The sequence below is a fragment of the Setaria viridis genome, chromosome 7 (genome assembly GCF_005286985.2).
Source record: "Setaria viridis chromosome 7, Setaria_viridis_v4.0, whole genome shotgun sequence".
In the NCBI taxonomy this organism is placed as follows: domain Eukaryota; kingdom Viridiplantae; phylum Streptophyta; class Magnoliopsida; order Poales; family Poaceae; genus Setaria; species Setaria viridis.
The window spans coordinates 18970757-18997595 of NC_048269.2; the positions used below are offsets into that span (position 1 = coordinate 18970757).

At 49.5% G+C, this 26839-nt stretch overlaps 3 protein-coding genes across 4 annotated transcripts; all 3 read left to right on the forward strand.

The window, feature by feature from the left end:
- The first annotated feature begins 2541 nt into the window (after positions 1-2541).
- Positions 2542-4282, forward strand: LOC117862667 (U-box domain-containing protein 27). Its single transcript, XM_034746168.2, has one exon. It carries the CDS (start codon positions 2638-2640, stop codon positions 3964-3966), a length of 1329 nt encoding a protein of 442 aa, XP_034602059.1. The 5' UTR covers positions 2542-2637; the 3' UTR covers positions 3967-4282.
- Positions 4283-12659: 8377 nt separating this feature from the next.
- Positions 12660-14203, forward strand: LOC117865879 (uncharacterized). 2 transcript variants are annotated; one of them, XM_034750140.2, is made up of 2 exons: positions 12660-13765; positions 13888-14203. In XM_034750140.2, the coding sequence occupies exon 1, from the start codon at positions 12738-12740 to the stop codon at positions 13728-13730; it is 993 nt and encodes a 330-aa protein (XP_034606031.1). In that variant the 5' UTR covers positions 12660-12737; the 3' UTR covers positions 13731-13765; positions 13888-14203. The 2 variants fall into 2 exon arrangements, with proteins under 2 accessions (XP_034606031.1, XP_034606030.1); XM_034750139.2 differs by having other exon boundaries at positions 12661-13765; positions 13885-14203.
- A 7381-nt stretch (positions 14204-21584) lies between these two features.
- LOC140223353 (uncharacterized) lies at positions 21585-22845 on the forward strand. The gene has a single exon (XM_072295057.1). The coding sequence runs from the start codon at positions 21642-21644 to the stop codon at positions 22575-22577; it is 936 nt and encodes a 311-aa protein (XP_072151158.1). The 5' UTR covers positions 21585-21641; the 3' UTR covers positions 22578-22845.
- Positions 22846-26839: the final 3994 nt, after the last annotated feature.

Below are 26839 nucleotides of genomic sequence, written 5' to 3' on the forward strand. Positions count from 1 at the left end.
TTAGATTCCCTCTATAAACCTTGGACCCATCAAATGCCACAGTGCGATCAAATAGAAATCAGCCTATTAACATGCCCAGAGGTTTATCCCAATCTTCGATTATCATGCAGCGCTGCTCACTCAAGAAATCAAAGCAGCATGTCCAAAAGCTCTCAGTCATTGATGTCAGCTCCAGTGTCACCTCAAGTGAGGTTATGTACTTGGGCCTATATTTGGCTATCCTCTTGAACTCATTATGCACGTCAATTCTCTACTTGACATGATAGAACTTTTTCAGCACCTTTTGTCTGTATATCGTGAAAGTAAACCTCGAACCGCGAGCGCAGGTCGAAGCTTGTCATGATAGAACTTTTTCAGCACCTTTTCCCTGTCCTGGTAGCTCTTGCAGGCTTCTATATCAAGTTTGAGTGAGGCTAAGATATCAGCTCCATTAATACTTTTGATGGGTGATTCACCAATCTTTTTTGCAACCAGTTCAATTTTGGATAAAGATTTGTCCCCAATAGCTCAGATTTTATCCACTTTCAATAAATCCACTTCTGATTGCACAGGTGGTGGGATGGTACTAAATAATTAGCTTGAAGGCACCTGTAGTTAAATGCAATACTCAAAAGATTAAATTAAGAGGAGAAGAAGAGCATACACTACAACGCGTACTAGTGTTATCTGTATCACATAATAAGTAAAGATAGCCTCACATAACAATCAAAATCAATTTGTCACATAAGTTTAGATGCATAAGATCTTTCATTTGGTGTTATTAAAGATCGTGACATCGTACGAAGTATTCGTACGTACTCACTAGTTCATGTCCACCGTGATGGGACAAAGCAAGAGAGAAGAGAACTCAGCACTTCCCTCCAACACCGGATTCACTGTCGGCACAGCTTTCGCCAAGCGGTAGAGCAAGTTAAAGCACAGCATCGCATGAAGTCCCATCAACAGTTCCAGCCTACCCGAAACCTTTCTTTACCGCCGAAACCTTTTTACAATGTCCCGTGAAAAAAAAAGTCGCCAGAAAATCCAATCCAATCCAGCCAGAGCACAGCTGCCAAGAAGAACCACACGCACACGGAGCTCGAGATGTTGCACCGCCGGCGACGGCGACGGCGACGGCAAAAGAGATGGAGCGGACGCGACGCCACACCACCACCACCAGCAAACAGCACGCCTCCGCCCGTATCGCGTGGCCGACGCCGACCCGTATCGCGACGGCTTTGACCATTGACCGGCGAGAATAATTCCAAGACGGAGAAGCACCAGCAGCAATTTGTTTTGATTTGTTTTGCAGTGGAGAGACTGTGGACCAGAAAGGGGGAAATCAAAAAGCAGAGGGCACCCAAAGGCCAAAGCAAGCCCGGGGGGAAAGCGACCCCTCACCCTGCGCGCCCATACGTTACCCTCATTGCTTCCTTCCTTTGACTCCACCTGCCTTTCCCGCTTTGAACACCGCCTCCTTTTGCATTCCCCAACCTTTTTAATTTTTTTTGGTCTGCTAGGACTAGGAGTACCACCACATGTTTGCAAATATCCGCTTCGTAGTTTAGAGATTTGCTGCTTTCGAGCGTGAAGGTTTTGTGGATGGCAATTTCAGCTGGTCTTTTTTTTTTCATGAAACAGGAGTGGCATTGTGATTTGTGACAAGCCTAATTTCAGCTGGTTTAGGTCTCAAACTCTCAATCCGATGTGATCACATAAATTCTTCAACACCCATATGATAAATCAAGTAAAAATGTAGTATCACACGGGGAAAACAGTACTTGTTGGCAAAGATCGCCGAAAGTCTTCATAGATTTAGATTCTGAATATTTTGATTGACAATCTTGAATCCTGCACAAAGGGAAAGCGATGTACCTCACATCGGCCTCCTTTGTCAATGACTGCAACAAATAAACAGCGATGATTTTTGTGCGGGTATAATTAATTCGATATATGGTCATGCTAAAAAGTTTGGTGAATAGTCCTGGAGTTTGTCCTTTATAATAGAAGAGTCGGCATTAAATAATTCATTAAATAATTATTGTAACTGAGTTCCTTTTTTATGGACCGTCGCAAAGCATTACAATTATATGGTTTTGTTTAGACATGTGATGTGACCTGTAGTGATTAAAAATTTTATTAAAATGTATAAAGCTTGTGATAACTCCTGACTATAACAATTCGTGAAACATAATTTCTAATAAGGAAATGGCAACAAAAAATAAACTTTGTAACTTTTTAAACTTGGGTTTAAAGTTTCTTTACTTTTTATTAATATTTTTCAGGTAATCCGTGTGGTAGTATACTAGTTAGTTCATTTTTTTTATCTAACCAACGCCAAATAAAACGATATGAGGTAGTATAACAGATTTTCCCCGTTTCTCTTTTAGAGAAAATCAAAGAAAATCAAGTGTGCAAGAAAATATGCAGTCCTTGAGGGGTACGCGTGAAGAATAATCCGGAAAAAAAATTGTAACGGTTACGTTTCACACGAGCACGGTGGACCAGGGCGCCCAACGCGACGACCAGCACCACCACCGCTTTTCCTTCTCCTCCCACCATATACCCCCACCCCCACCACCATCCTCCGGCCTTTCCTTCCCTTTCTGCCGCATTCCCTCTCCCTCCGGCAGCCGTCGCTAGCTTCCCCGACGTCCCATGGTCCGGAAGGAGACGGCCATGAGGCTGCCCCCGCAGCACCAGGGGCTGGAGGTCAAGATCCCCAGCTTCTTCCGCTGCCCCATCTCGCTCGACGTCATGCGCTCGCCCGTCAGCCTCTGCACCGGCGTCACCTACGACCGCTCCTCCATCCAGCGATGGCTCGACTCCGGCAACACCACCTGCCCGGCCACCATGCTCCCGCTCCCCTCCACCGACCTCGTCCCCAACCTCACCCTCCGCAGCCTCATCGCGCACTGGGCCGCCTCCGCCGCCACCTGCTCCCCCACCGCCGCCGCTTCCTCGGCGCGGACTTCCTCCCCCGCCAGCCTCGTCCGCCAGGTGGCGGCCTCCGGCGCCGGTGCCGACCCCTCCCCGGCCCTCCGCGAGCTGGCGGCCTACCTGTCCGACGACGATGTCGACGACTTCGAAAAGAACGCGCTCGTGGGCGCCGGCCGCGCCGCCGAGACGGTCGCGTCGGTGCTCCGGAGGAGAGGCGATGAGGAGGTCGGCGTGGAGGGCGTGGAGGCGGCAACGAGGGTGCTCGCCGCGATCGTGGCGTCGGACGGCATCGACGACGCGAACAAGAAGCGGGTGGCGACCGGCCTCGCCGCCGACGCGGCCGCCTCGGCCGCGTCGCTGGCCCGCGTGATGCGCGGCGGGAGCGGCCTGGAGGCGAGGGTCGACGCGGCGAGGCTGGCGGAGTTCCTGCTCGCCAATGCCGCCGACGAGGCGAAGGCGGCGGCGGCGGCGGCCGAGTCGTCGGAGCTGGTTGCCGAGCTGGTCCGGCTGATCGGCCCCGTCGACGAGAAGGGCACCCTGGACGGGAAGGCCGTGGACGCCGGCCTCTCCTGCCTGGCCGCCATCTGCGGGACGCGCCGGTCCGCGCGCGCCGAGATGGTGCGCCTGGGCGCGGTGCCTGCCGCGGTGCGCGCGCTCGTGGCCACGGCGGAGCCCGGCTCAGCGGCGAAGGCGCTCCGGGTCCTCGAGTGCGCGGTGGGCTGCGCCGAGGGCCGCGCCGCGCTGTGCGAGGGCGCGGAGGAGGCCGTCCCGGCGGTGGTGGGCAAGATGATGAAGGCCGGGCGCGACGGCGCGGAGGCCGCGGTGGGCGTGCTCTGGGCGGTCTGCCACCGGTACCGGGACCGGCGGGCGGCGGACGCGGCGGCGGCGGCCGAGGGCGGGCTGACGAGGCTGCTGCTGTTGGTGCAGAGCGGGTGCTCGCCGGCGGCGCGGCAGATGGCGCTGGAGCTGCTCAAGATCTACAGGGTGAACGCCAAGAGCTGCCTCGCCGGGTACGACTCCAAGACCACCCACATCATGCCGTTCTGACTGAGGAAGCGAAGCGGATGGAGAATGGCTTTGGTGATCCGAGTCCGATGGAGTTGATTTGAGCAGTCGATCAGCTGAATTGCATGGAACGGGATGATGGTGTTCTTGTTCCTGTGATGCTTCTTGTTTTTTTTTCTTTTGATGTAAGTCCATAGAGAAACAAAGAAGAATTGGTTCGTGGAGGGGGAGAAAGAAAAGAATAATCTGTACATGCGTAGAGACAGAGAGTTTTGACATGATGAGAACAGGCACAGGGGACAATTTAACCAAAAGAAATTAATTTTTAGGACAAGGGAATTGCAAAGTGTTCAACTAATCAACTGCTTACACTCTGAAAGATGTTGCAATTGTTCAGACTTGATTGAGAAGAAATGATGATCGGCGGGAGCTGTTGGAATGATGAAGTTGCATCTCCAAGCGATAATCATTACGTGCTCCTCCGGTCAAAATTACCGATGAACTTGCACGACGACGACGATCACATCAATCAGAGGATCCCATCCGAGTGATCATTGGTCTGCACTACTCCTGTTGATCGTACTAGGTTTTTTTGTGAGAGAAAGAAACGGACACCTCTTCTGAAGTTTAGCACGTGTCACATCACATGTTTAAATGCTAATTATGAGTATTAAATATAGGCTAATTATAAAACTAATTGTACAGATGGAGTCTAATTCGCGAGACGAATCTATTAAACCTAATTAGTCTATGATTTGACAATGTGGTGCTACAGTAACCATTTGCTAATGATGAATTAATTAGGCTTAATAGATTCATCTCGCGAATTAGCACAGGAGTTCTGCAATTAGTTTAATAATTAGCTCATATTTAGTTCTCTTAATTAGCATCCGAACATCTGATGTGACACTGCTAAAGTTTAGCACCCAGTATTCAAATACCTACGAAAGATGCTTATCAGGCAACGAAGTTGTTAACAAATTACCCGATGCAGAATGTCGTAGTCCGGACTCCGGAGCAGATTACTCCTAACGCATATCCGTAGCTTGAAAGCAACACGCGTACTAGTCGCTAGGATAAGCCTAAAACGGAGCATCTCCCTCCACGTCGGCGTTAGACCGACCAGAGCTCATGATCCGTTTGACCAGGACGTGATCAGCATCACGTCTAGCTCACTCCACCCACACGCCGGAGGCATCATGCGTTACTGAAAGCTGAGCAAGCAACGGAAATTTGCTTGGTTGCTGGTTTTATCAGGGTAAATGATCATTTTGTGCAGCAGAAAAGGGGAACTTGCGAAGAATTTCAGACATGGCATGAGCTATTTGGATTCAGCAATGGCGTTCAGAATTGGGTGAGGTGGTGGCGAGGCGCCGATCGAGCAGAGCACGTTCAGCTAAAGTGAGCGAGAGCGAGAGCGAGAGGAGAGCGTGAGTGGACGAGTGGTGGGAGGCAAAACGGCCGGCCGGTGGTCGCGCACCACACGCGCCTCAATCTTTAGTTCTTTACCCTTTTCCTGTGCCTAAAATTCTACTGCTGCTAGCTCCTTTTCGGTTCCAAATTTCCAACGAAACGGACGGACGATCACGACGAGCAGGGAGCTAGGCGGCCGGCCGGGCAAAGTTTCCGGCGCTCTTTAGCGGCGTCCGGACTCCTAGGCAGCAAGAGTCAATCTTTCAAAAAAAAAATTGTTTAGGGGATACGGACACTGGTTACAGTTGACTGGCGGACTGACTCGCGTCGCGTGGGCCTCGTCTTTTGCAAGCAAGCGGAGAGAGCGAGAGACGGAACGTGCAACGGGGAGAAGCGGCGATAAAGAAGAGGCGGTGGTGATCCTTTCCGGAAAGGAGGAGAGGCCGAGCTAGAGCAAGGCAGGACGGAACGGAACGTGGTGTTAATGCTCTTTTCGGTACCCTTTTTGACCGCCCTGCCCATGCCCATGCCATGAATGGTCCTCTCCTCAAGTTGTCCACTCCTTTTTGCTGTTGTTGTTTGCAAAACATTTTTTTTTGAAGAAATGTGGTTTGCAAAACTGAAAACTCTCGTTGCACTCCTCCTTTATGCCAGTCACCACCACTCAGGCACTCACCGTTACGCGTTTCCCCGTCCTCATCCAAGCCCGTGCGTTACGGCGCTTGATCAGTCTGAAGCTCTGTTTAGGTACCCTTCCTCTAGCTACGCTGATTATAATTTAAATGAAAATTTTCTCGTTTCTCGTTTTTCGCTTTTCGTAGTTTAAATCTCTGAAACAACTTACCACATAAACGAAAATCGGTGGAAATAAGTGAAACGTTTGGCGGGATACTCGCTTATTTTCACTAATAAACCGCTTATAAGTGAAAAACGCTGCGTAGTGGGAGGCGAAGCTGCGCCTTGCTGCCGCCACAGGCAGCCGGCCGAGGAAGCGGGCCGGCTAAACAGTCGGATACGAGCTGAGCGAGAGACGGGGTTTGTCGCGCGAGTGGGCTCTGGAACGCCGCCTCACAGCGGGCCGTGGAGAAATGATCGGAGACGGACGGTCGGGGTGGCATGGAAACTGAAGAAGAAGGTTGGGATCGGCGGAGCGAGCCCGGCGCGTCGCCATTGCTTCGGGTTCGGGCGGGCTGGCTCCAGCGACGTCTCGTGCCGCCTCTCTCTCTCTGGCCAGTGGCCACGCAACCCGCACCGCACGACACGGTCGGTCTCGGTCAGCTGCGTGCGGTGCGGTGCAGTGCCGTGCCGTCGCCCCGTCGGGGTGCTGCGTGCGGTGCGGCCGTACGACCCAGTTGACTACGGTGGCGCCTGCTGCGGTGCTGCCTGTGGCTGTGACGTCCCCCATTTCACCGTGCGTGCACGCGCCTGTAGGGCCCCGGACCCGGGACTGGCTGCTGTGCGAGTTGGAGGCAGCCTGGAGCTCGACGAGGACCTCCAGCTCGGTCGTCACGGTTTCACGACCGGACTCCACCGGACGGGGGTGCATCCAATGCACGTGGAAACCTTGCAATCTTCGTTTTAGTCGAAGGAAAAAAAGGGTCAATTTAACCACTGTTACTATATGTTGCGTACGCAACAAATGTGCTCTTGTCACCTTCTGCGGTCATGTTGCCTTCTTCCTCCTCCCGCTGTTATTGGTGGCGCCTTGCTTCGTCATCGAAGGTTAGGGTTAGGAGCTTCGGGTCTTCAGGTTTTGGGTTGCCGGTGGTGGGGGCTCGCCACCGGTAGGGCTAGGCTTCGGGGTTCGAGTTGTCGGGGGTAGGATCTCCAGTGAGCTCCGGCTGTAGAGGGAGGGCTTTGGGCGGTGGCGGACCAGCGGCGGTGACGGGTGCCGCCAGCCGCGGGTGGTGGAGGATAGCAGGTGGTCGGCGGAGGAGGCAGGGGAGTAATGGCGAGCTTACTGGCGGAGCCGGGTGAGGGTGGCAGCGGCCGGTGAGCGAATCTGGAGGTGGGAGCCGCCGGAGACGGTGTAGGAGGGTGGACGCGGGAGCGACCGAGAGGGGACGGGTGGGGACCAGAGGTGAGGGTGGTGGCCGGCGCAGGGGATGGGCCGAGCAAAGACGGGTAGGTCTGAAGGTAACAACGTGTTTTTTGTCATCTCCGACGTATAGTCTTGCTCTAATTTAACCCGTTCAATAATCCGCGTATGGAGTCCAATTAAACACCCCAACCCAAATACCAGATGTTGGTCCCCGTACAAAAATTCAAAACCACATCGATAATTTAGAGGCGTTTGGAATTAAATCGGAACACGTGAGCCGGTGGTTTCTTGGTTACAACCACTATGAGCTTTTGTGGTACGAAATAGGCCACTTCAAATAGGTTCACTTCTCCGGCTCAGAATACGATTAATCCGGCATGGGCTACATAAACTCTAAAGGGGTGTTTGGGAGGCATGTGCTAAATTTTAGCACATGTCACATCGGATGTTTGGACACTAATTAGGAGTATTAAACATAGCCTAATTACAAAAACTAATTGCACAACCCCTAGGCTAAATCGCGAGACGAATCTATTAAGCCTAATTAGTCCATGATTTGACAATGTGGTGCTACAGTAACCATTCGCTAATGATGGATTAATTAGGCTTAATAGATTCGTCTCGCGATTTAGCCTAGGGGTTGTGCAAATAGTTTTGTAATTAGACTATGTTTAATACTCCTAACTAGTGTCCAACCATCCGATGTGATAGGTGCTAAAATTTAGCAACTGCTATCCAAACACCCCTAAGTAGTTTACCGGATAAATTGATAAGTCTGGCATTCCCAGCCCACCAAGCAGGTGGGTCTGTGGTGCTGGGCTCACGGCCCACGAAGAATACTGTGGAGGGCACAACTTCAAAAATATGAGCCCATCCGTACGTGTGTCCTGGGCTGCTAGAGCGAGTAAAAATGTAGCCCGCCTATTGCGGTGGTCCGATCGGATGCGGTCCGCCTCTCGGCGTTTATTGGGCTTTGGCTCAAATTCCTTGAAGTCGGGGCTTCCTGCATCACCCACCACAGGTCCACAAAGCTTCATCCAGCATCGCTCTGAATTTCTACTGTTTTTTTTCCCCCTCTCTTTCAGATCGATGTCTCAGAGAAGCTTGTCGTACATCGCAGGAACGTTGCTCAGGAATCTAGAGCGGTGGGAATAGAATTCGTCAGCAAGTGTAAATCAGTAATGAATGAAAAAAATACTTGCTGCTACCAGTACTTGATTGGTTGTCCGTCTGGACGAATTCAGGCAAGCAGTCCCAGAATATCATTCCTCTCCGCGTTCATTTCTGGTGCGTATTAGAGTATTCACTATTGCTGTCACCTTCACCTTTGCGTGCTCAGCAAAATTCCGTTCCAAACACTGTATCCCCGTGGTGTTGTGTACTGTGCAGAGTACTTCAACTTGCCAGTCCAATTCGGGACTTGTCTATTCGACAATACGAAGTCGTCTGACATCCCATGCCGCCTCGCGTTGGGACTCGAGACTGTATGGGCTACCGAGGCAGGCTTCAACTGCGATGTACGGTGTTTGATAGTAGCGGTAAATTTTAGCGATAGGTGGATGTTAATTAGAGGATTAAATATAAGCTAATTATAAAACTAATTGCAGAACTCCGGTGCTAATTCGCGAGATGAATCAATTAAACCTAATTAATCCATCATTAGCAAATGGTTACGGTAGCACCACATTGTCAAATCATGGACTAATTAGACTTAATAGATTCGTCTCGCGAATTAAACTCCATCTGTGCAATTAGTTTTGTAATTAATTTATATTTAATACTCCTAATTAACATCCAAATATTAGATGTGACAGATGCGGGGTCTTAATGGCAAATCAAATTTCTACTCTCTATATAAGGTAACTACCTAGGACGTGGACGGCCCCTGGCAGCCATTTCAGAGTGCACGGCGGTGCTTCTCTCTGAGTCCATGCACAGTAACACTAGTACTCTGTCACTGCTTAATTAAAAGCTGAAGCAAGGAAGAGGCACTGCAGATGAGCATCTACGAGGTCTGATGAACCTTCATGAAAGTCCCGTGATCTGACCACATTCAGCTCAGATTTCATTTTTCAGCTACCCTGGAGGTCAGAACACATGCTACTGCTTTCACGTTTTCAGAGCACATTCAGCACCATGCTAAAACTGTAACTAGGCAAGGCAGAAACCCTTTCTGTTCATACTACCGTGCCGAAACTGCCGCGGGCGCACTGAAATTACCGCTACTGCTTAAGCCGGCGAGACACGTATCATGCGCCCCCTCCCATGCGTGGCTCCTAAAAAGCACACCACGAATCATGGCGCTCCTGCTTTATTTGCCAAAGAAGGGGCTCCCCTCCCCCTATCGTCGTCTATCCAATGGATATCTACCGATTCCACCCTACACATCGCAGCATCCATGATCCATGAGCAAGACCATCCTAGTTAGCTAGCTACGGCACTAAAGAACCCGGGACATGATCGTCACCACGCCCGACTTTGCCAGAAACGACCACAAAATACATCACGCATTGTGCTTTTACCAAGTTTCCTTTTTCTTTTTTCTTTTTACGGATCGTAGCTACCAGCTTAAAAATTGGCCTCTCAGGGAACTTTCTAGAAGTGCGTGAGAATCTCACCTGCCCAATTGAAAGAATTACACCAGTGCCCGAGGGACACACATGCATGGCCTGCATGCCAGGAGATGGGTTCAAAATTTTACAGTGCAATCATGCATCTACACTCGACGGTATGTAATTAGTATATCTACACACACACACACTAGATTATACTAGTAGATTTGCAGGTATTGATAATGGATCCAAAGTCCTAGCACGTGCCCTCGGCCAAATGTTCCCTTAATGGATCTAGGAAAAGGCACTGTTGTTAATCCTAGTCATCTGATCGCCTGCAAGATATGCTATGTCGTCAACCTTTTTCCTGTGCAGGCGTGCAGTACCCTGCACTAGTGATTTATAGATCCTCAGCACGCCGTGATGGTCATGTTATGTTAGCTGATATGTGAGACTGCAACTCTGCAGCATTGCAAAAGGTTAATGAGAGAGAAAAGCAGCCATGCATATGGGAATGTGCTCGCCACATCAATACAAAGCGAGTGCTATTTTCATGACCATATGCATGTGCAGAGAGGCATCATTTCAGTGCCACCAAGTCTCGTCAAAGCATACACCATGCATCAGCACAGTAGCTAGGGCACGGAGATTGTATTTTCCTGTCATTTCGGGGCACCGACATGCCAAACCTAGCTCAGCAGCAGCAGCAGCAATGGACATATATGGACACGTACCGAAGTACCGAACCATGACAAGAGTTGGCTAGATCGGCGGTTGATACATGAAAGTGTAGATGTGGCACACCAGCATCATTGCAATTATTTCTTGCTCATGATGCTTGCAGAATGCAGATGATGGTGCTCCACTCGAACATTGCTGCATGCAAAGATTTTTCTTCTGAATTTGATCCCAACTCACTGTGCTAAAGCTTTTGAAACACACATAAGTCTCACAGCAATTTGCAGAAAGCCTTCAGAACACCTGTGTTCTACTGTAATTTCTAAACAAGTCGAGGTTAATGTACTGTTAGCAGACAGATTTTTTTCTGCAGTGTAAACTACTAAACTATCACACCTTTCTCAAAGTGGAATATTTTTATAGTCGTTAGATCAGGAAAACCCGCTAATACGACGACCCCCACCGACAGGATGCAGTTCACCGAGACAGCTAGCCTTACGTACGCTCGGATATTCGTAACCACTGGTTTTGGAAGTACTGATGGTGCGGCAGGCACCTCTAGTGCCGACTGCTGGGTGTTTTTCCGGGGGGTGTTCGTCGTGGCCACACCAATAAAGACGAGCTGAGCAGGAGGCATCTGCATCTCGATTTCTGGGGGGAAGATGATCGATTTTCGCCTGTTTTTCTGCGGGTCGGCGGAGGGAAGAAGACAACCGTCTCATCTTTTTCAGGGAAAGATCATAAGCTGAAAATGCCTTTGCTCAGATGGATGCACATGTTTCGTCAGCCCTTTTGAGGGCATTGGGCAACCACCTCTCCATTTCGTCCTGCAGAACCGCGTATACTGTATTTTCTCCCTAGCCCTAAACCCTTTCACACTTCACGAGCCCCTTGCAGAATGAATGCGTGGATGCTGTCAGTATTGGAGTACTCAACAGTTACCTGCAGCAAATGTCTGAAACTTTATTTGCATAGGGCAGAACGAGGATATGATGAAATGCTCTTGGTAAGGTAAAACAAGAGCCGAAATGCACAAAGCATGCTAATGCTTACGGTTAGTTGGGCCTCATTTTAATTTACTTTAGCTCATGTTCCAAAAACCCCGGTATTTCCTAAAAAATTTCTTAAGGTGGCACATATGTCTCTTCCGGTCCGATCTCAATTCTCAATCATTAATCCATCGCTTATTTCTTCGGCTTGAACCTAACATTGGAGGTTGTAGCACTTTTCCTACGGAAAGAAAAAACTTCTAAAGTTATATCTAGGCTTTAAAGGATAAAAACACTATAACTGTTTTGTTTTCGCGATATTTGGAGGTTGCTAGTAGAATTATGCTGCCAGGTAGGATAAATTACCATTGATGAAGGTACTAATAATAGGCTAGGATAAGTAGTAGCCTGGTAGGAAAGATTGATCAGCTGGCATGCTCGAGTAGATTTGTGGTGTGGGGTCGTGGAAATGTCTTCCATGTTCTACTAGTACGGATATGTTAAAAAAACACAATTATTATGAGAAACACAAAGCTTGCCGCCTGTTAATTAATATAACTGCCGGTAAATAGTGTTTACTTGTGACGACAGCCCTGAAGCTACTGTAAAACACCTAAAGATCATGGTTTATCGGCATCCACTCCCAAAAGAAACAACACTCGAACAGTCACACAATGCAGTAAAAAAACCTACTGAACCCCTCTACTTCTCTTTTTTTTTCTTTTTCCTCGTATCATTCTCTCTCTTGCATTTCTGCTTGATCCACGTCGTGTGATCTCAACAGCCCGGCGACCTGCAAGACTGCAAGTCGATGTAATGCAGCAAAAATACTTATATATGCAACGATGTAAATACACCTGCTCCAGGAGGGCCCGCCCCGGTAACAGGCAGCAGCTACGGCTCTCTGTCCATGGCGTCAACAGGTTCAGACTGGCCCGTGCTGGACCAGTGAGCAGGTGAACCCAAGGGACCAACGGGGAAGCCTCCGTCCTATCCTCTCGATCACGAGCGGGCATCCAAGGCCCCCACCTGCTCCGCCGTGTATATAAAGAGGTGGCAGGGCGAGCTTCTCAGGCCACCAGCCACACTGACCATAGCTTGTAGAGTGAGTGAGTGAGAGGAGAGAGTGGGAGTGAGAGGATGGGTGGCAAGGCCGCTCTGCTGCTGGCCCTGGTGGCCGTGAGCCTGGCCGTGGAGATCCAGGCCGACGCCGGCTACGGCTACGGCGGCGGGTACGCGCCCACGCCGGCCACCCCGACGCCCAAGCCGGAGAAGCCACCCAAGGGCGGCAAGCCGCCCAAGGAGCACGGCCCCAAGCCTGAGAAGCCACCCAAGGGCCACAAGCCGCCCAAGGAGCACGGGCCCAAGCCGGAGAAGCCGCCCAAGGGGAACAAGCCTCCCACCTACACCCCGTCGCCGAAGCCGACGCCGCCGACGCCCAAGCCGACTCCTCCGACGTACACACCGTCGCCGAAGCCGACGCCACCGACGCCGAAGCCTACTCCACCCACGTACACGCCGACGCCGAAGCCCACCCCACCGACGTACACTCCCACGCCAAAACCCACTCCTCCGACGTACACCCCGTCACCCAAGCCACCGGTGACCAAGCCGCCGACCTACACCCCGACTCCCAAGCCCACCCCGCCAACCTACACCCCGTCACCCAAGCCGAAGCCGCCGACCAAGCCACCAACCTACACTCCCACGCCAAAACCCACTCCTCCGACGTACACCCCGTCACCCAAGCCACCGGCGACCAAGCCGCCGACCTACATCCCGACTCCCAAGCCCACCCCGCCAACCTACACCCCGTCACCCAAGCCGAAGCCGCCGACCAAGCCGCCAACCTACACGCCGTCCCCCAAGCCCACTCCCCCGGCGCCGAAGCCGAAGCCCACTCCCCCGACCTACACCCCGGCGCCGAAGCCGAAGCCCACTCCTCCGACCCCCACCCCAACCCCCAAGCCAACTCCTCCGACCTACACGCCGACCCCCAAGCCAACTCCCACTCCCAGCCCCAAGCCCACGCCACCGACCTATAAGCCGGCTCCCAAGCCCACGCCGCCGTCGTACAACAAGCCGCCGGCGTCGTCCTACACCCCCAGCCCGCCGCCGCCTTACTACAACTGAAATCCGCTACTCTGCTGTCAAGCTCGGAGCATAGGGTACGTACAAAGCACGTGCATACATTTTATAACCTTTCTGTCAGATGCCATTTTTGTCTAGTTATTATCTGAAATGTTTTGCTTAACAAAATGCTGCTCCTTTGTTTGTTGTGTTGCAGAAGGTGATGGAAGAGAGTTTGTGCTAGCCAGCCGACCAAGATGAGCTGATGATGAGAGGCCCCTGATCCTCCTCTTATGTTTGCTGCCGTCCATCTATCCTAGCTAGAGAGGAGAATAATGCAGATCTGTGCTGCGCCCTCTGTTTCCTGTTGTCCCGTTTAATTCGTGTTCGTCGATCGTTTAGTGTCTTAGCAGCTGTATTGTGTGTGGGTAATGGTATTGCTACTATTGGTGCGAGGAGGCTTACTGTAAAACCACAATAACTGTGATGGAAATGCAAGTGAAAGCTAGTATTTCTAGCGTCTTCTGCTCTTCTCACTGCATAGCGCGTTCTCCATTTTCCTGGACGTGACGAGATGTGATGTTTCCATGTCAGAGATGCTCCGTGTACACAGTAGTGGCCTATATGAGGAACACTCTGCTGGTCACCTCCACTGGAACCCAATCCTCTGCTTGCGTTTGTGCGGCAGCAAGCGTGCATGCCTGCTAGTCTGCGGCGACGTGAGCTAGCTGTCACGCGCTGCTACAGTCTCGCTTGACGCCTAGTGCCACAGCACGGTTCTGCTTCTCTGCCCTCAAAGATTCCGGAGAAATAAATGCGTCTAGGTGCATTCCAGTCTACGTACACAGCCGTGCCTTGATGAAAGTTAACTCGCTGTCTCGCTCATCTAGCAAACTGTTGCTACTACATCACAACTAAGGGTCTGTTTAGTTCCCAAAATCTCAACTTTGGCAGTATGTAAAAAGAAAATTCCTCATCACATCAAACTTGCGGTACATGCATGGAGTAATAAATGTAGATGAAATCAAAAACTAATTGCACAGTTTTGTTGTATTTTGCGAGACGAATCTTTTGAGCCTAATTAGTCAATATTTGAATAATAATTCACAAATACAAACGAAATGCTACAGTTATGCATTTATGGCAAAATGTCAATTTTACCACTCCCAAATTGGGAACTAAACAAGACCTAATTATTTTCTGTGGTAGTACAAACCTATATCAGGGGTTACCAGAGCTTGCAAAAGTTACTAGGCAGCCAGCCCAGCAATTAGCTCAGAAACATCACATTGTTGCAACCTCAGTGAAAACTGCTACGAGCCTACGACAGTGTGCGAGCGAGGGTCAGGACGTAAATTTCCCAATCACATGATTAGCGCGTGGAGCCAAGAGAAAGCAGACAAAAGCACTAGTATTTTTCTTTTCTTCTTGGGACAAAATAAACAAGAACGTTATGGATCCGTACTTAGTAGAGTAATTACTAATTAGGCATGTGCTGACGGCAGTAACACGTCGATTTATGCAGTTGTAACTCTTTCCTTAGAGTAATCCCCTAAGGTTTATCAATCAGTAGAAGAAGAAGTGGATTTGCACGCTTAACTAAGCACTAATCTATGTAACAGAAGGTTCTTTGTATATGATAATATTGATCTAACAAAAGAACCAGTGACTTAGATTAAAGCAGATAGAGAGTATGAATGTAAATAAGATAGATAAAACGCTTGTCCTAGGGATCTAGGATCACTTGTAGATGTGATCATCATGCATGAAAGTACTGGATCTAAGTGTTATTGCGAGTGGATGTGAATCATGCCTAACACTTTCCCTCTTGCACGTTGACACTACACGAGGGTATTCAAATATTGAACGATAAGAACACGGCTTGATGATCATTCTAGTTAAGCAAATAAGCAACCCAAAGTAGTTGGGCAGCCATTACATGAAGAAGCATCATCAAGATATGGTAAATAGCAAACAGATCTTAAACAAGAGGTTCAGCGATTACAAATCAAGATCTCCATATAACCCCGAGCACAAATAGAAATTTTACCCCATGATCTTACACATGTTGACATAATTCTAGGTAAAAATCGTCCCGTAGATCAACTGGATCGAAGACGACGACGACGAACGGGGGCAGAAAAGCCCTAAGTCGATCAGCCTGAGCACCTCCAAGCCGATCGGCTTGGGAGGTTCCTTCCTCCTCTGGTGCTCCGCTTCATGTGGTTTTACGTAGATCCAATTTTCTCTCCGTTTTTCCTCCTTGTGGCGGCGGTGGATGGTGTTTACGTGGTGCTTTCTCCTCTCTCTCCCCTTCTCCCTTCCTTGAAGTCCATGAGAGGGTATTTATAGTAACCCATAGACGGCGGCTCTGGGTCAATGTCGATGAAAAAACCCTAGACATCATCGTAAACTTCACGCTCAGGAAACGGGAGGTCGACCGGGACCCTGGAATGGGCCAGGCTGGTCAGCCTAGAGGCTCCTAGGGCGATTGGCCTGGACCCTTCCTGACCCTTCTTGTCCTCTCATTCCTCGTGCTAGCTTCCCTCAACAACCCATGTCCAAATATCCATTAAGCTCTTTTATGTAAACTCCTTGATTATATCGTATTTCATGTGACAATACAATATACTCCAAAATACAACACATATGCAATAATGGGATTATTTCATGTGCCAAGTGGCGGGTTAGTATAAGATTAAGCATGAAAACACTAATTAAATAGCACTGTCAATGACGAGTGTCAACAACATGGTGATGTTTGTGTTAGACCATGCTTTTATGTTATCCGTTTGCTCTAGCCACGTTATAGACCCTAGTAAAAAGAAGATAAGGATCCGATGATGCATGACAGTATTATGTAAGGGAGATATCATCAAGCTAACAGGAGGCCCTAGATGGAAATATCTTAATAAGTTGAAATGCTTATTTTGTTTATGAAAAGACAAGTAATATTGCGATCTAGATATCTAAAGGCCAAATTTTGGAACGTGAAATATCATCTCCTATGCATTCTTTTAACCTGATTCAAAGCTAAGAACATAGTATCATTAAACGCAACGCGCACATGTTCATGCAAGTGCTGGATTGGTCTCCATGTGGCGAAGTCGCTCTCGTACTTTCAGAAACTAATCATATTTCGACACAGTTAGCACAGTAGTACACCACATTAACGTGGATTTACGCCGCTCACGGTCATCTCGAGTTCGCACGGATGGAGACATCTTTTTCCTATGGCCATATGCTCACATGGGCATGTCGATGAGTGTCACTGTGTCAGAGATAGTTAAGTTGAGAAAAGAGAGCTTTGCCGCGCCTTACGGCTTTACCATACTTCTCGCACTGCAAAAGGATACACACATGCAAAAGCAGAACGAACATGATAAAGAACATACCGATGCAAAAAAAAAAAACAAATAGAGAAAAGAAAATTTATTGATCGAGTTGACGTGAGAAACTTGATTTCGCTGGATAAGCCAAAAGGATTGAAAACCGAGTTAATATAATTCAGAGGTATAAATTTTATGCAAATTTATCTGAATTTCTCTTACTTAGGCGCAAATTTATCTGAATTTGACGTGGTTTGCTACTTTACCTTCCATTTTTTTTCCTTGAAGAACTGCTATACCCTCCTTTAATTATTTTTCTTTAGGTTATCTGCAGCTCACTTGAGCATTCCGAGTATCTGGCACCTGAATTTTGCGCGCGCACGATCTGAATGGCATAGAACATCCAACAGCGTCGGCGTCGCTTCATCTTCTTCCTCGATCACACCGTCTTCCTCCTCTCATCACGCACACTCCCGACCTTCCTCTCGCGGGTGACCTCTTATTTACCCCCGTGGCACTCTCCTCCATGCGTTGCTCTGCTGTCGCTTCCTACCACTGCACTAGTCTCTCCCGGCCTTGATGCCCCGCCCCAGCCATGTCTGTCATCCACCGACTTAGCTTACGCCGCCATATCCAAACCCAGCGTCTCCTGGGAAAGTGGGAAACCCCCACCCCGAACTCAGAAACCTAAGCTACTCCACCCCGAACTCAGATATACCCACTCGGCCACTCTACCATCTATCCAATGGTTTTGTAGGTTATTCTAGAAAGGTGATTTTAGTTACAGGTTCAAATCAAATGACATTTCAGTTGGCGGTGAAAGTGACCGCAGGAGGAAATAAGCGGCGCGTGCAGTTGGGTGAGCTAGACCGAGTGTGGTGAAAAGCAGCGAGATCCAATGCATGAGAAAGGAAAGCATGCACGCATTCATTAGTGGTAACGTGGCTCCTGAAGCATTGGCCGACGGGAGAAGGAAAAGAAGTGAACCCGTGTAAGTGCAGGCAGGGGCAGGTGCATGCGATGACCTATATAGTTATGTAGAGAGTACTCCGTACGTGTAGAGGTAGAGTAGAGTAGGTCCCCCCAACTAATGGTGCGGTGCGCCTGTCCTGCCCGAAAGGCCACGCCGTAGAAAGGTTTAAACGATAATCCCACGTAATTAAGGTCAGTAAACCCAATTGCGAACGTTGACTGACTGATTTACTGTAGGAGTATAGCAGTTCGCTCGAGTGGGGCAGGCTCTCTGGAGGGCTCCATCCTAGTCACCGAGAGCTAAAACACAACGGTAGCGAGACGTTGGAACCGAAAGCAACTCGAGCTACGCATGCCTCGCGCGCGCTGGTGTCCAATCCGTGACTTCTCTCGCGTGCGGGCAACCTGTTCCGGCCTGTTATCCTGTAGTACATGGTAGCAGTCTATTAGCAGGGGCAGGTATGTAGCTGTGGTACCCTTAAAAGCCGCTGCAGCCGATGGGGCCATGGGGAGCACGGATCAGAAGGGTCGAGAAGAGGCCAGTGAGCCAAGGGTACAGACGCCGAGAACCGGCAAGCCGGCCCCACTTCGTTCCTGGGTGCAAATCATCCATCCATACATGGCGAGCCACCAGGCCGGGGCAGGGGCCGCCGGACCCACCCACCATTGACTGTTGCAGATCTTGTAACAACGGAGAGCCACGGCAACGGACGAGCCGGGAGCGCCGGAGAGCGGAACAGCTGACGGCCACCATCGGATCAGGCCATCGGCATCGGCAGGGGGCGTGACAATGACATGCAGCTGCATGGAGAGATGATGGGTGGGCGGGAGCGGGGCCCGGGGCTTTGACCGGCAGGCGGGCGGCGGCCAGGGCGCATTCACGCCGACACCACCGGGGGACACGGCTCGGCCCGGCGGGGACGCGCGGATGAGGACGAGGCCGCGCCGCGGCAATTATTTTTATGCGAGTGCGATGCGGAGAATGAAGCGAGCGCGCCCGGCGCGATGATTGGGACGGCAGCGGCAGCGGGGGCTCGAGTCCGGGAGGCGAGCGCGGCGCGGCGCGTGGATGGCGTGGAAGCCGACATGTCGACGATGGTGATGGGCGGCATGGACTCCATCCGCGCCGCGCTAGCTGCTGATCATCAGCAGGAAAGCAGCGAAGGTGCACGGAGACTTCCTGGGGACACGCCATCTACTACAGGCAGGATCAGACCATCTGTCATCATCAGTTGTCTTGCCAAACTACATTATCCAGCACTGCAATCATTTTCATCTGGTTTTCTTTCTTTTTCTGAAAAAAATAAACCTTAGCATCCCAGCTTGTTCCGATGCAGAACGTGCAATTATCGTCCAGCCGGGGGGCTATCTTGCGATCGATGTGCAATGGATGTAGGCGTGACTAGGAGCAGCAGTGCCGGGCTGTGCGATTCTTCCTCCCTTTCCTTCGTAACCGGCGGCTGAGAATTGGGGCGTGCCGAGGCGCCGAATCATGAAGCCGAGAGCCACGCATCGAGCCCGTCGCGGCTCCGGCGGATCGCTCGCGCAGATCTGTACTCTGCTACGCGGCCGGCATTGTTCCCCAGAAAGGAAAAGGGCTCGCCGTTCTTGAAAGCTACAGATAACAGCACGGCGGTTTACGTTTATTTACTTGCATGGATGGAGACAGTACGGCAACGAAAGCGGGGCTAACCGATTGGGCGCGGCGTTCTACTGTTTCTGAGCAAAGCCTAGTCGGACTCTACACGATCCATCGAGCAAACGTTGGCGGTGGTTTTGTGCACATGGACCAGAAACTGATTCGGTGTTATTTCTGTGCAAGGCGGCAAGTCGGGAGATCGACAATGGACAATGCAATGGATCGGGTGATCGACACGTCCTCATGGATATTTGGGGGGAAAGGAGCTTCAGATCTCCACCGTCGTGAGTCCGGATCTGATCCACCTAAACCACTACGTAGCATACATGCCTTTTCGGTTGACCTTGCTGCCAGCGGGCAGTGCCGTTCATGCCGGAACGGTCTGCTCTACTGTCTAGCTTCGCCTAACATTCACTAGCCATCGCGTGCTCCTCACATGGCTTCGAGCATGACTGGCCGCTACCACAAATTTAGTGTAAAAGGGACTGAACTGTCCTTTTACCCTGAACAGTAACGCGGGAATGGTGGGGAAAAAAACTTTGATCTCGGTACAGAAACTCACCTCAGCCACGGGCCACAGCCCTGCAGAGTTGACGAGCATCATCCTGCATCTTGTCTCAAAGTTCCAAACCATGCTGTCTGCCATCAGTACCTGGATGTGCTTCCCCCGGATAAGATGCAGCACTATCAGGAACCTGCAGTTCGGAAATTCAGGATCCGCCGCCGCAGTAGGGATAGGAATGTCAGGGCCAGCTGTAGAAGATAACAAAATCATGTTTCTGGAGGCTGAATAAGTTCTTGTTCAGAGTATACACGGACTTACCGTGCTTCTGAATTCTGATGGTGTAAATCCGGCAGTCCTAAGTAAGCTAAACGTGCCAGAAAACGACACGGCGGCACAAGTCAAATGCACAGTAGTGATAGAAAGGGAACAGCCGCCAAATTCTAGTCCATGCATCCACCCAAAAGAGTTGGTTCCTGCCGTAGTGCCGACGATGGAATTCTTCAGCCTGCCAGTCTCCCTACGGCCCCCTTTGGTAGGGTTTTGCCTCCCTCAGCTTCAGCTTCGTGGTACAGTGTTTTGGTACTGTAACGTGAAGTCGGTACGTGAATCGAGGCAAAAAAAATGAACTGGAAAGAGGTGAAATGAAAAAAATGACTTGCCTGGCTTCAACTTCGGCTCCGGCACGTGCCACACGATGCGCTGCAGTAACGAAGCCGAAGCCCCTCAAGCCCTACAAAGGGCCCTACGTCGACAAAATTCTTCGTTCCGGAGACCACTGAAGTAGTGAAGTTGAAGCCCACTAGCTCGATGTAGTTTGGTCCACGCACACCATGCGGCCGCCCAACAAGGACCGATCGTTGCGTGTGTCTCTTGAGGTGCAAAGCCCATCAGACTGCCAATGCAAGTCATTCGCGCTGGTTCAGAGGAGGGGTAGAGAACATGTCAAATCTGACCGATCCCTCAGGCCACTAGATAAGATCTGAGCACAAAACTAGGACGGAAAGAGAAACGTACTACCTTTATTTGTCAATATCATGGGATTTTCATTCCTAATTAAAACGTTATAAAACTGCTGTTTCTGTTACTAACTAGTCATGCTTATTTAACTTCAAAACTAGCTACTACGCAAGCTACAAGCATTTTTTTACAACAAGGTGGCAATAGAAGGAAACCTAAATCCTAAATTTCAAAATCTGCAATAGTATACAGAGAGTATCGAGTTCAGGTTTTGGTGTTCCTTTAGTCACTTTGAAGAGACAGCCTTGCTAATTGCAGTGCACCCAAGGCGAGAAATTTGCTAAAGTACCTGCTTCGAAGTCCAACAGACCGGGATTTGCGGCCCCGCGCAGCACGGCCCAGTCGGCGCTCGCACATTCTCCCAGATGTCCAGCAGCTCCCAACCCAAGATAATGGGTTTGGTAACATCAAACTGAAGATTCAAACGGCCACTATATAAGGCGCCAGATGGAAGAGATCGAGAGGCAATCAAACCAACCAGTGAAGGGACCAAACACATAGGCACCACAAGCATGAAGGGCATCGCCCTCCTCGTTGCTCTTGCGGCTGTGCTCGCATCGTACTGCAGCGCCTCATCGTCTCACCATGCCTTCCCGTCGGCAGAAGCACCGGCTCCGGCACCCTATGCCGAGGCGCCGGTGACGGCGCACCCTGGATCCGAGCATGGGAAGCCTCACCACCATGGGTTGGCGCCGGTGGAACCACCGTCGTACCACGGCTCACCTCACCACAAGCACCATGGTCATCATGGCCACCACCACCGCCACCACCATGACCATGGAGCTCCGCCAAGCCCTTCCCCTGCTCACCACCCTCCACCCCCTCATCACCGCACGCCACCGCCTCATTTTCCACCTCCCGCTCATCACCATGCACCACCACCACCAGCTCACCACGCACCGCCGCCTCATTTTCCAACACCGCCTACTCATCATTCACCGCCACCGCCTTCTCACCATGCACCGCCGCCTCATTTTCCACCTTCCGGTCACCATTCACCCCCACCCCCAGCTCACCACACGTCACCGCCTCATTTCCCACCCCCAGCTCACCAGCCTTCTCACCATGCACCGCCGCCTCATTTTCCACCTTCCGGTCACCATTCACCCCCACCCCCAGCTCACCACACGTCACCGCCTCATTTCCCACCCCCAGCTCACCATGCACCTCCACCTCATTTCCCACCCCCTGCTCACCACTCGCCGCCATCCCCAGCGCACCACTTGCCGCCCCCACCTCCATCCCGCTACCCACCGCATGTTCCATCGCACAAGCATTCGCCACCTCCATCGCCTTCTCATGGCAAGGCACCACCACCACGTGGCCACAGGAAATTTCCCCCGGCGTATTCAACTATAGCACCCTCACCAGCTTATTACAGTGCCATCTCCCCTAGTAATGCGCCTCTGGCAGGTCAAAATGGAGCATCACCACCTTGGTATTTTTGATGCTAGGATCAGGATGAACACTTTCCTGAGTTATTAGTAAGATCGCTGTTGAACTCTGCACAAGAGATCAAAATCTCAATAGTTACCACGAAGGTTATCCTTGCTTTTTCGTCATACTTCATTTCCAGCAAGAAGATTACTGAATAATTATGTACTTCATTTGAAAATCGTGTTGTTCAAGGAGTCGGGGTCCTATCTCAAAATGTTTCTTTGTCAGTTGGTGTCTATGTTATGGGAACCATACTTCACAAATTGTTCCAGTCCTTAATCCTGTATGTCGTTATTGTCCAATTTATCACCTAGTTTTCTCTCTGTTCCTCTAATCTCTGTATGCCGGTGTTGTCACATTCATCAAGTAGGCTTTTCTCTGATCCTCTAATCTTATTGCTGATTACTGATAGCATCACTAGAACAATGAAATATAACCTTAATTAGTTCCAGTGTAAAATGTAGAGGTATGTCATCCAATATACCAAAAAAGCTGATTCAAACATAGAGCACAAATTCAAACAAAAACTTATTTTAGAGGAATCTCTCCCCCTTTAGTCTATTTCAATCAAACTCTGTAAATCATATTAAATTACAGCTCCATGATACCAAAATGTTTTTCCTTCCCCAAAAGGAAGAGAGATGTAGGGCATGACCATGATGTATGATTACCAAAGTAGCTAAGAAAAAGGATATCAATGAACTCACCTGATGAATCGTTCCAGCAATAGAAATCTCTGAGAGTGCTGAATTAAAACCTGCTATAAGAAATCTTGAACAGAATTTAGCTTATCATCATTAACATAACAGATGAAAGCCCTAAAGGCAGAACTTTATGAACTAAACTAGAAAATTTAAAGTGGCTTAAGAGCATGACAAGCATATTGTTACACGAAGTAATTAAACCAGTGATCAGTTCTGATGTTATGTTCTTTCGCAAAACATATCAAAGCTGAAAAGACATAATTTATGAACTGTTTGTGCATAAAGTTTCTTAAGAGATCAACAAGGATATTGTTGGGATCCTATGTATTAAAACAGTGTAGCTGCAAATGGTGTAATTCATATTGCTCTGTGTTTGGAATGCTGGGCCTTGTCTTGTAGGTACACCATATAAATCAAGAGGCAAGACTATATTAGCATGTCCTACAGTAAATCATGTTAATAACTTCCCTAAACAAGAAACACAAACCCCCAACACATCCTAACATCACATTTGGCTAGTCCCAAGAACTAAATCCATGCACAGAAAATGACCATTGATGACAGAAATAATAATGAATAGAGTAACTCATCAACCGAATTCTCACTCCATCTGGATGCGCTAAGGAACTAGTCCATTTCACTGATTGCATCTTTAAGCACTTGGTGTACTAGTGCACCCATTTTCACATCTAACCCTTACATAAGTCTGGCATCGTCACTTACAAAGCCTGATCAAACGTGCACGAATTTAGCATTGAAATCCGTTAAGGCCCTATCTGTTACTAATTAATAACCAGCACAAGGAGGCCAAATAATGGTAACTTAGCATAAAAAAACGGAATGGATCAACCCCGTGGTCGGCGATCCATCCTAAATACACGCACTGATCGAAAATTCACACAGGCCCTCACAAATGCCTAACTACACACCACAAGCGCAGGAAGGAACATTGAGGAATTGACGGGAGTTTAATCCTCGCTTGGATGATTCGCAGGCTCGTTAGTAACCAATCAGGCATGAATCGCAAAGGGGAACATGAAAACCACGAAGCCGCGAGCTTGGGATTTTGCAGAACGAGTCTCCGAAGAACGATCGAAACCCAAACCAACCGCAAATCCCAAATTTACCTAGCGATCACGCAAACTGTGCGCGCAGCAAGGCCCGTCCTCGGTGGTCGGTGGCTCGGTGCGCCGCTCTACTGCTCCAGGTAGCCAAGGACCAAGCCCCAAGGCGTAGCGGGACCGCGCGCCCATTCGCATCCGCAAGGGTACGCTCTGCAGGTTTCTAGAAGATTCTGGGGTTGAGAGGTGGATGGCGATCTGGCGATGCGGAACTGCGAGCTAGGGGAACGAACTCGACGGCTTGTCGAAGAAGCCGCCTGCTGTTTATATTCGGCGCGCGCGCTACTCTCGCGGGCCGCACCATGATGTCCTGGGGTTATGGGCCTCACGGGGCCCGACCAAAGTGGCCTAGTAGCAGGTTCGTTATTGGGCTTTCCATTTGCCTCACCCGGCTTTCCGGCACAGAGCCTAATCGGTGGGCAGTGGCGGCGCGGCGCGGAGCCGCTGCCGGAGGAGCTAGAACCGCCGATGACCGAGGTGGTCGGTGGTGGAGGAGCTCGCGCACATCCTTTTTCGCGGGGTGAGAGCTCGACGCCGCCGATGGGTCAGGGGCGAGAGGCAGGCCGGCGCCTTCGCGGCGCGGTGCCGCCGCTGCCTCGTCGGTCGTAGCACCAACCACCAAGCGCCACGTCGGTGAGCTCACGTCAGCGTCCCCTCGCTTCCTGCTAAGATGCAGCGTCCTGACTCCTGATGCGTTCTCCCGAGGATTGCTGCAACTTGTGTGGCCATATCAATGCGTTCTCCCGAGGCTAGTATTGAGGCACGCGGTGATTGGTTGGGACAAATTTAGGACTTCTCATTTTTGTGACAAAAAGAGATAATAAGCATCCAAAGGAAAATTAGCACAAACATCTCTTGTACATATTACAGCTTATCCTGTCTCCTGAGTGCTTGTGAGTTGGGTCCTAAGACCAATTTAAGCCGCCTTCTTAGATCCCTGGTGGAAAATTATATTGTAGATTCAGGTGGGAAGTGGGAGTGCCATTCGAGGCATAAACGCCCGAATCGACTAGTTATTTGCAACCCTCGGTGGTCAGTGCCATCTAGTTCATTGTTAAATCGATAAACTTTAGTAATAATGCATGCAGTTCCACCAACCACTAGCAGACATAAAGGTAATCTATCTATCAGATAGGATTGGGATTGCTCGTTCGACTAGATATCACATTTGCTTTTACCTTGATCCAACATGTTTTAATCAGTGGTTGAAGGATCCAATCAACAAAGGCATGAATATCTCTTGATATGCATCATTAGTTAGACCACTTTGGTCTTTGGTACCTTTTATTTGCAGCTAATGAAGGTCCGGGGTTTATGAAAGATCAGCTAGGTAAATTTTGTAGATTGTTCTTCGGTGAACTCTTTGCTAAAATTTGTAAAGTGATATTCAAATTGTTGTATCTTAACAATAATTAAGGCCTGAAATTCGTCACACAAATGATGTGAAATTGCTCAAATAGTAGGGCTGTATTAGTACCATAAGCATGTCTTACAACCAGCTCTCTCCTTCCCCCCTGTGTGTGCCTTATCCGCAGTGATAAACTTGCGGATCAGACTTAACATAAAGTGATAGCTCTTTATTTTACTTGTGTCTGTGAATCACATCCGCACCTGAATATTTAAACGAACCCTATTCTAGACGGTATGAGCTATGAATTCACCCAATCTATATATAAAGCGTGAACTGTCCTGGTAATTGCAACATATTGGATAAAGACGGTATGTGTTCTTGATCTCATTGATACTGTTCTACGCGTTTATCTGAGCTCTTATGCCATATCTTCAGAGTCTTCTTGAGTAAAGTATTAGATTAAAAAAATGCCTTTACTAGGAAAAACTTTGCATATGCAACTATGAGTTTTTGCTATTTGGGATCTACCATCGAATCTCGCCTTGGTTTGCATTTATGAATGGAAAAATGAAACACTCTATGCATATATGCAACTTCAAGTTTCAGCTGATTCTTGGCCCTTGTTTACTTCACCCCCAACTCCCAACTTTGGCACTATGCAAAAAGAAGATTCCCCATCACATCAAACTTGCGGTACATGCATGGAGTACTAAATGTAGACGAAATCAAAAACTAATTGCACAGTTTGTTGTACTTTGCGAGACGAATCTTTTGAGCCTAATTAGTCAATATTTAGACAATAATTCACAAATATAAACGAAACGCTACAGTGTCGTATTTATAGCAAAATGCCAATTTTGCCACTCCCAAATTGGGAACTAAACAAGGCGCTAGTTCAGCTGATTTGGTCTTAGTCAGAATAGTCGCGAATCCTGTCCATCTTTTGGAAGGAGGAATCTTATTCAACTTTCAGAGCTCTCCTCTGTCGGATCCAACATCGTCTTGCTATATTGTATCTGGTGGCTAGCTCACTGGAGGTGGCAACAGCAGTGCTAAACATATTTTTCGGTCACTTGATTTTAGATAGGCAGTAGATC

Excerpts from the sequence above, each read along its gene's own strand:
- LOC117862667 (XM_034746168.2), top strand. The coding sequence starts at position 2,638 with ATGGTCCGGAAGGAGACGGCCATGAGGCTGCCCCCGCAGCACCAGGGG.
- LOC117865879 (XM_034750140.2), top strand. The coding sequence starts at position 12,738 with ATGGGTGGCAAGGCCGCTCTGCTGCTGGCCCTGGTGGCCGTGAGCCTG.
- LOC140223353 (XM_072295057.1), top strand. The coding sequence starts at position 21,642 with ATGAAGGGCATCGCCCTCCTCGTTGCTCTTGCGGCTGTGCTCGCATCG.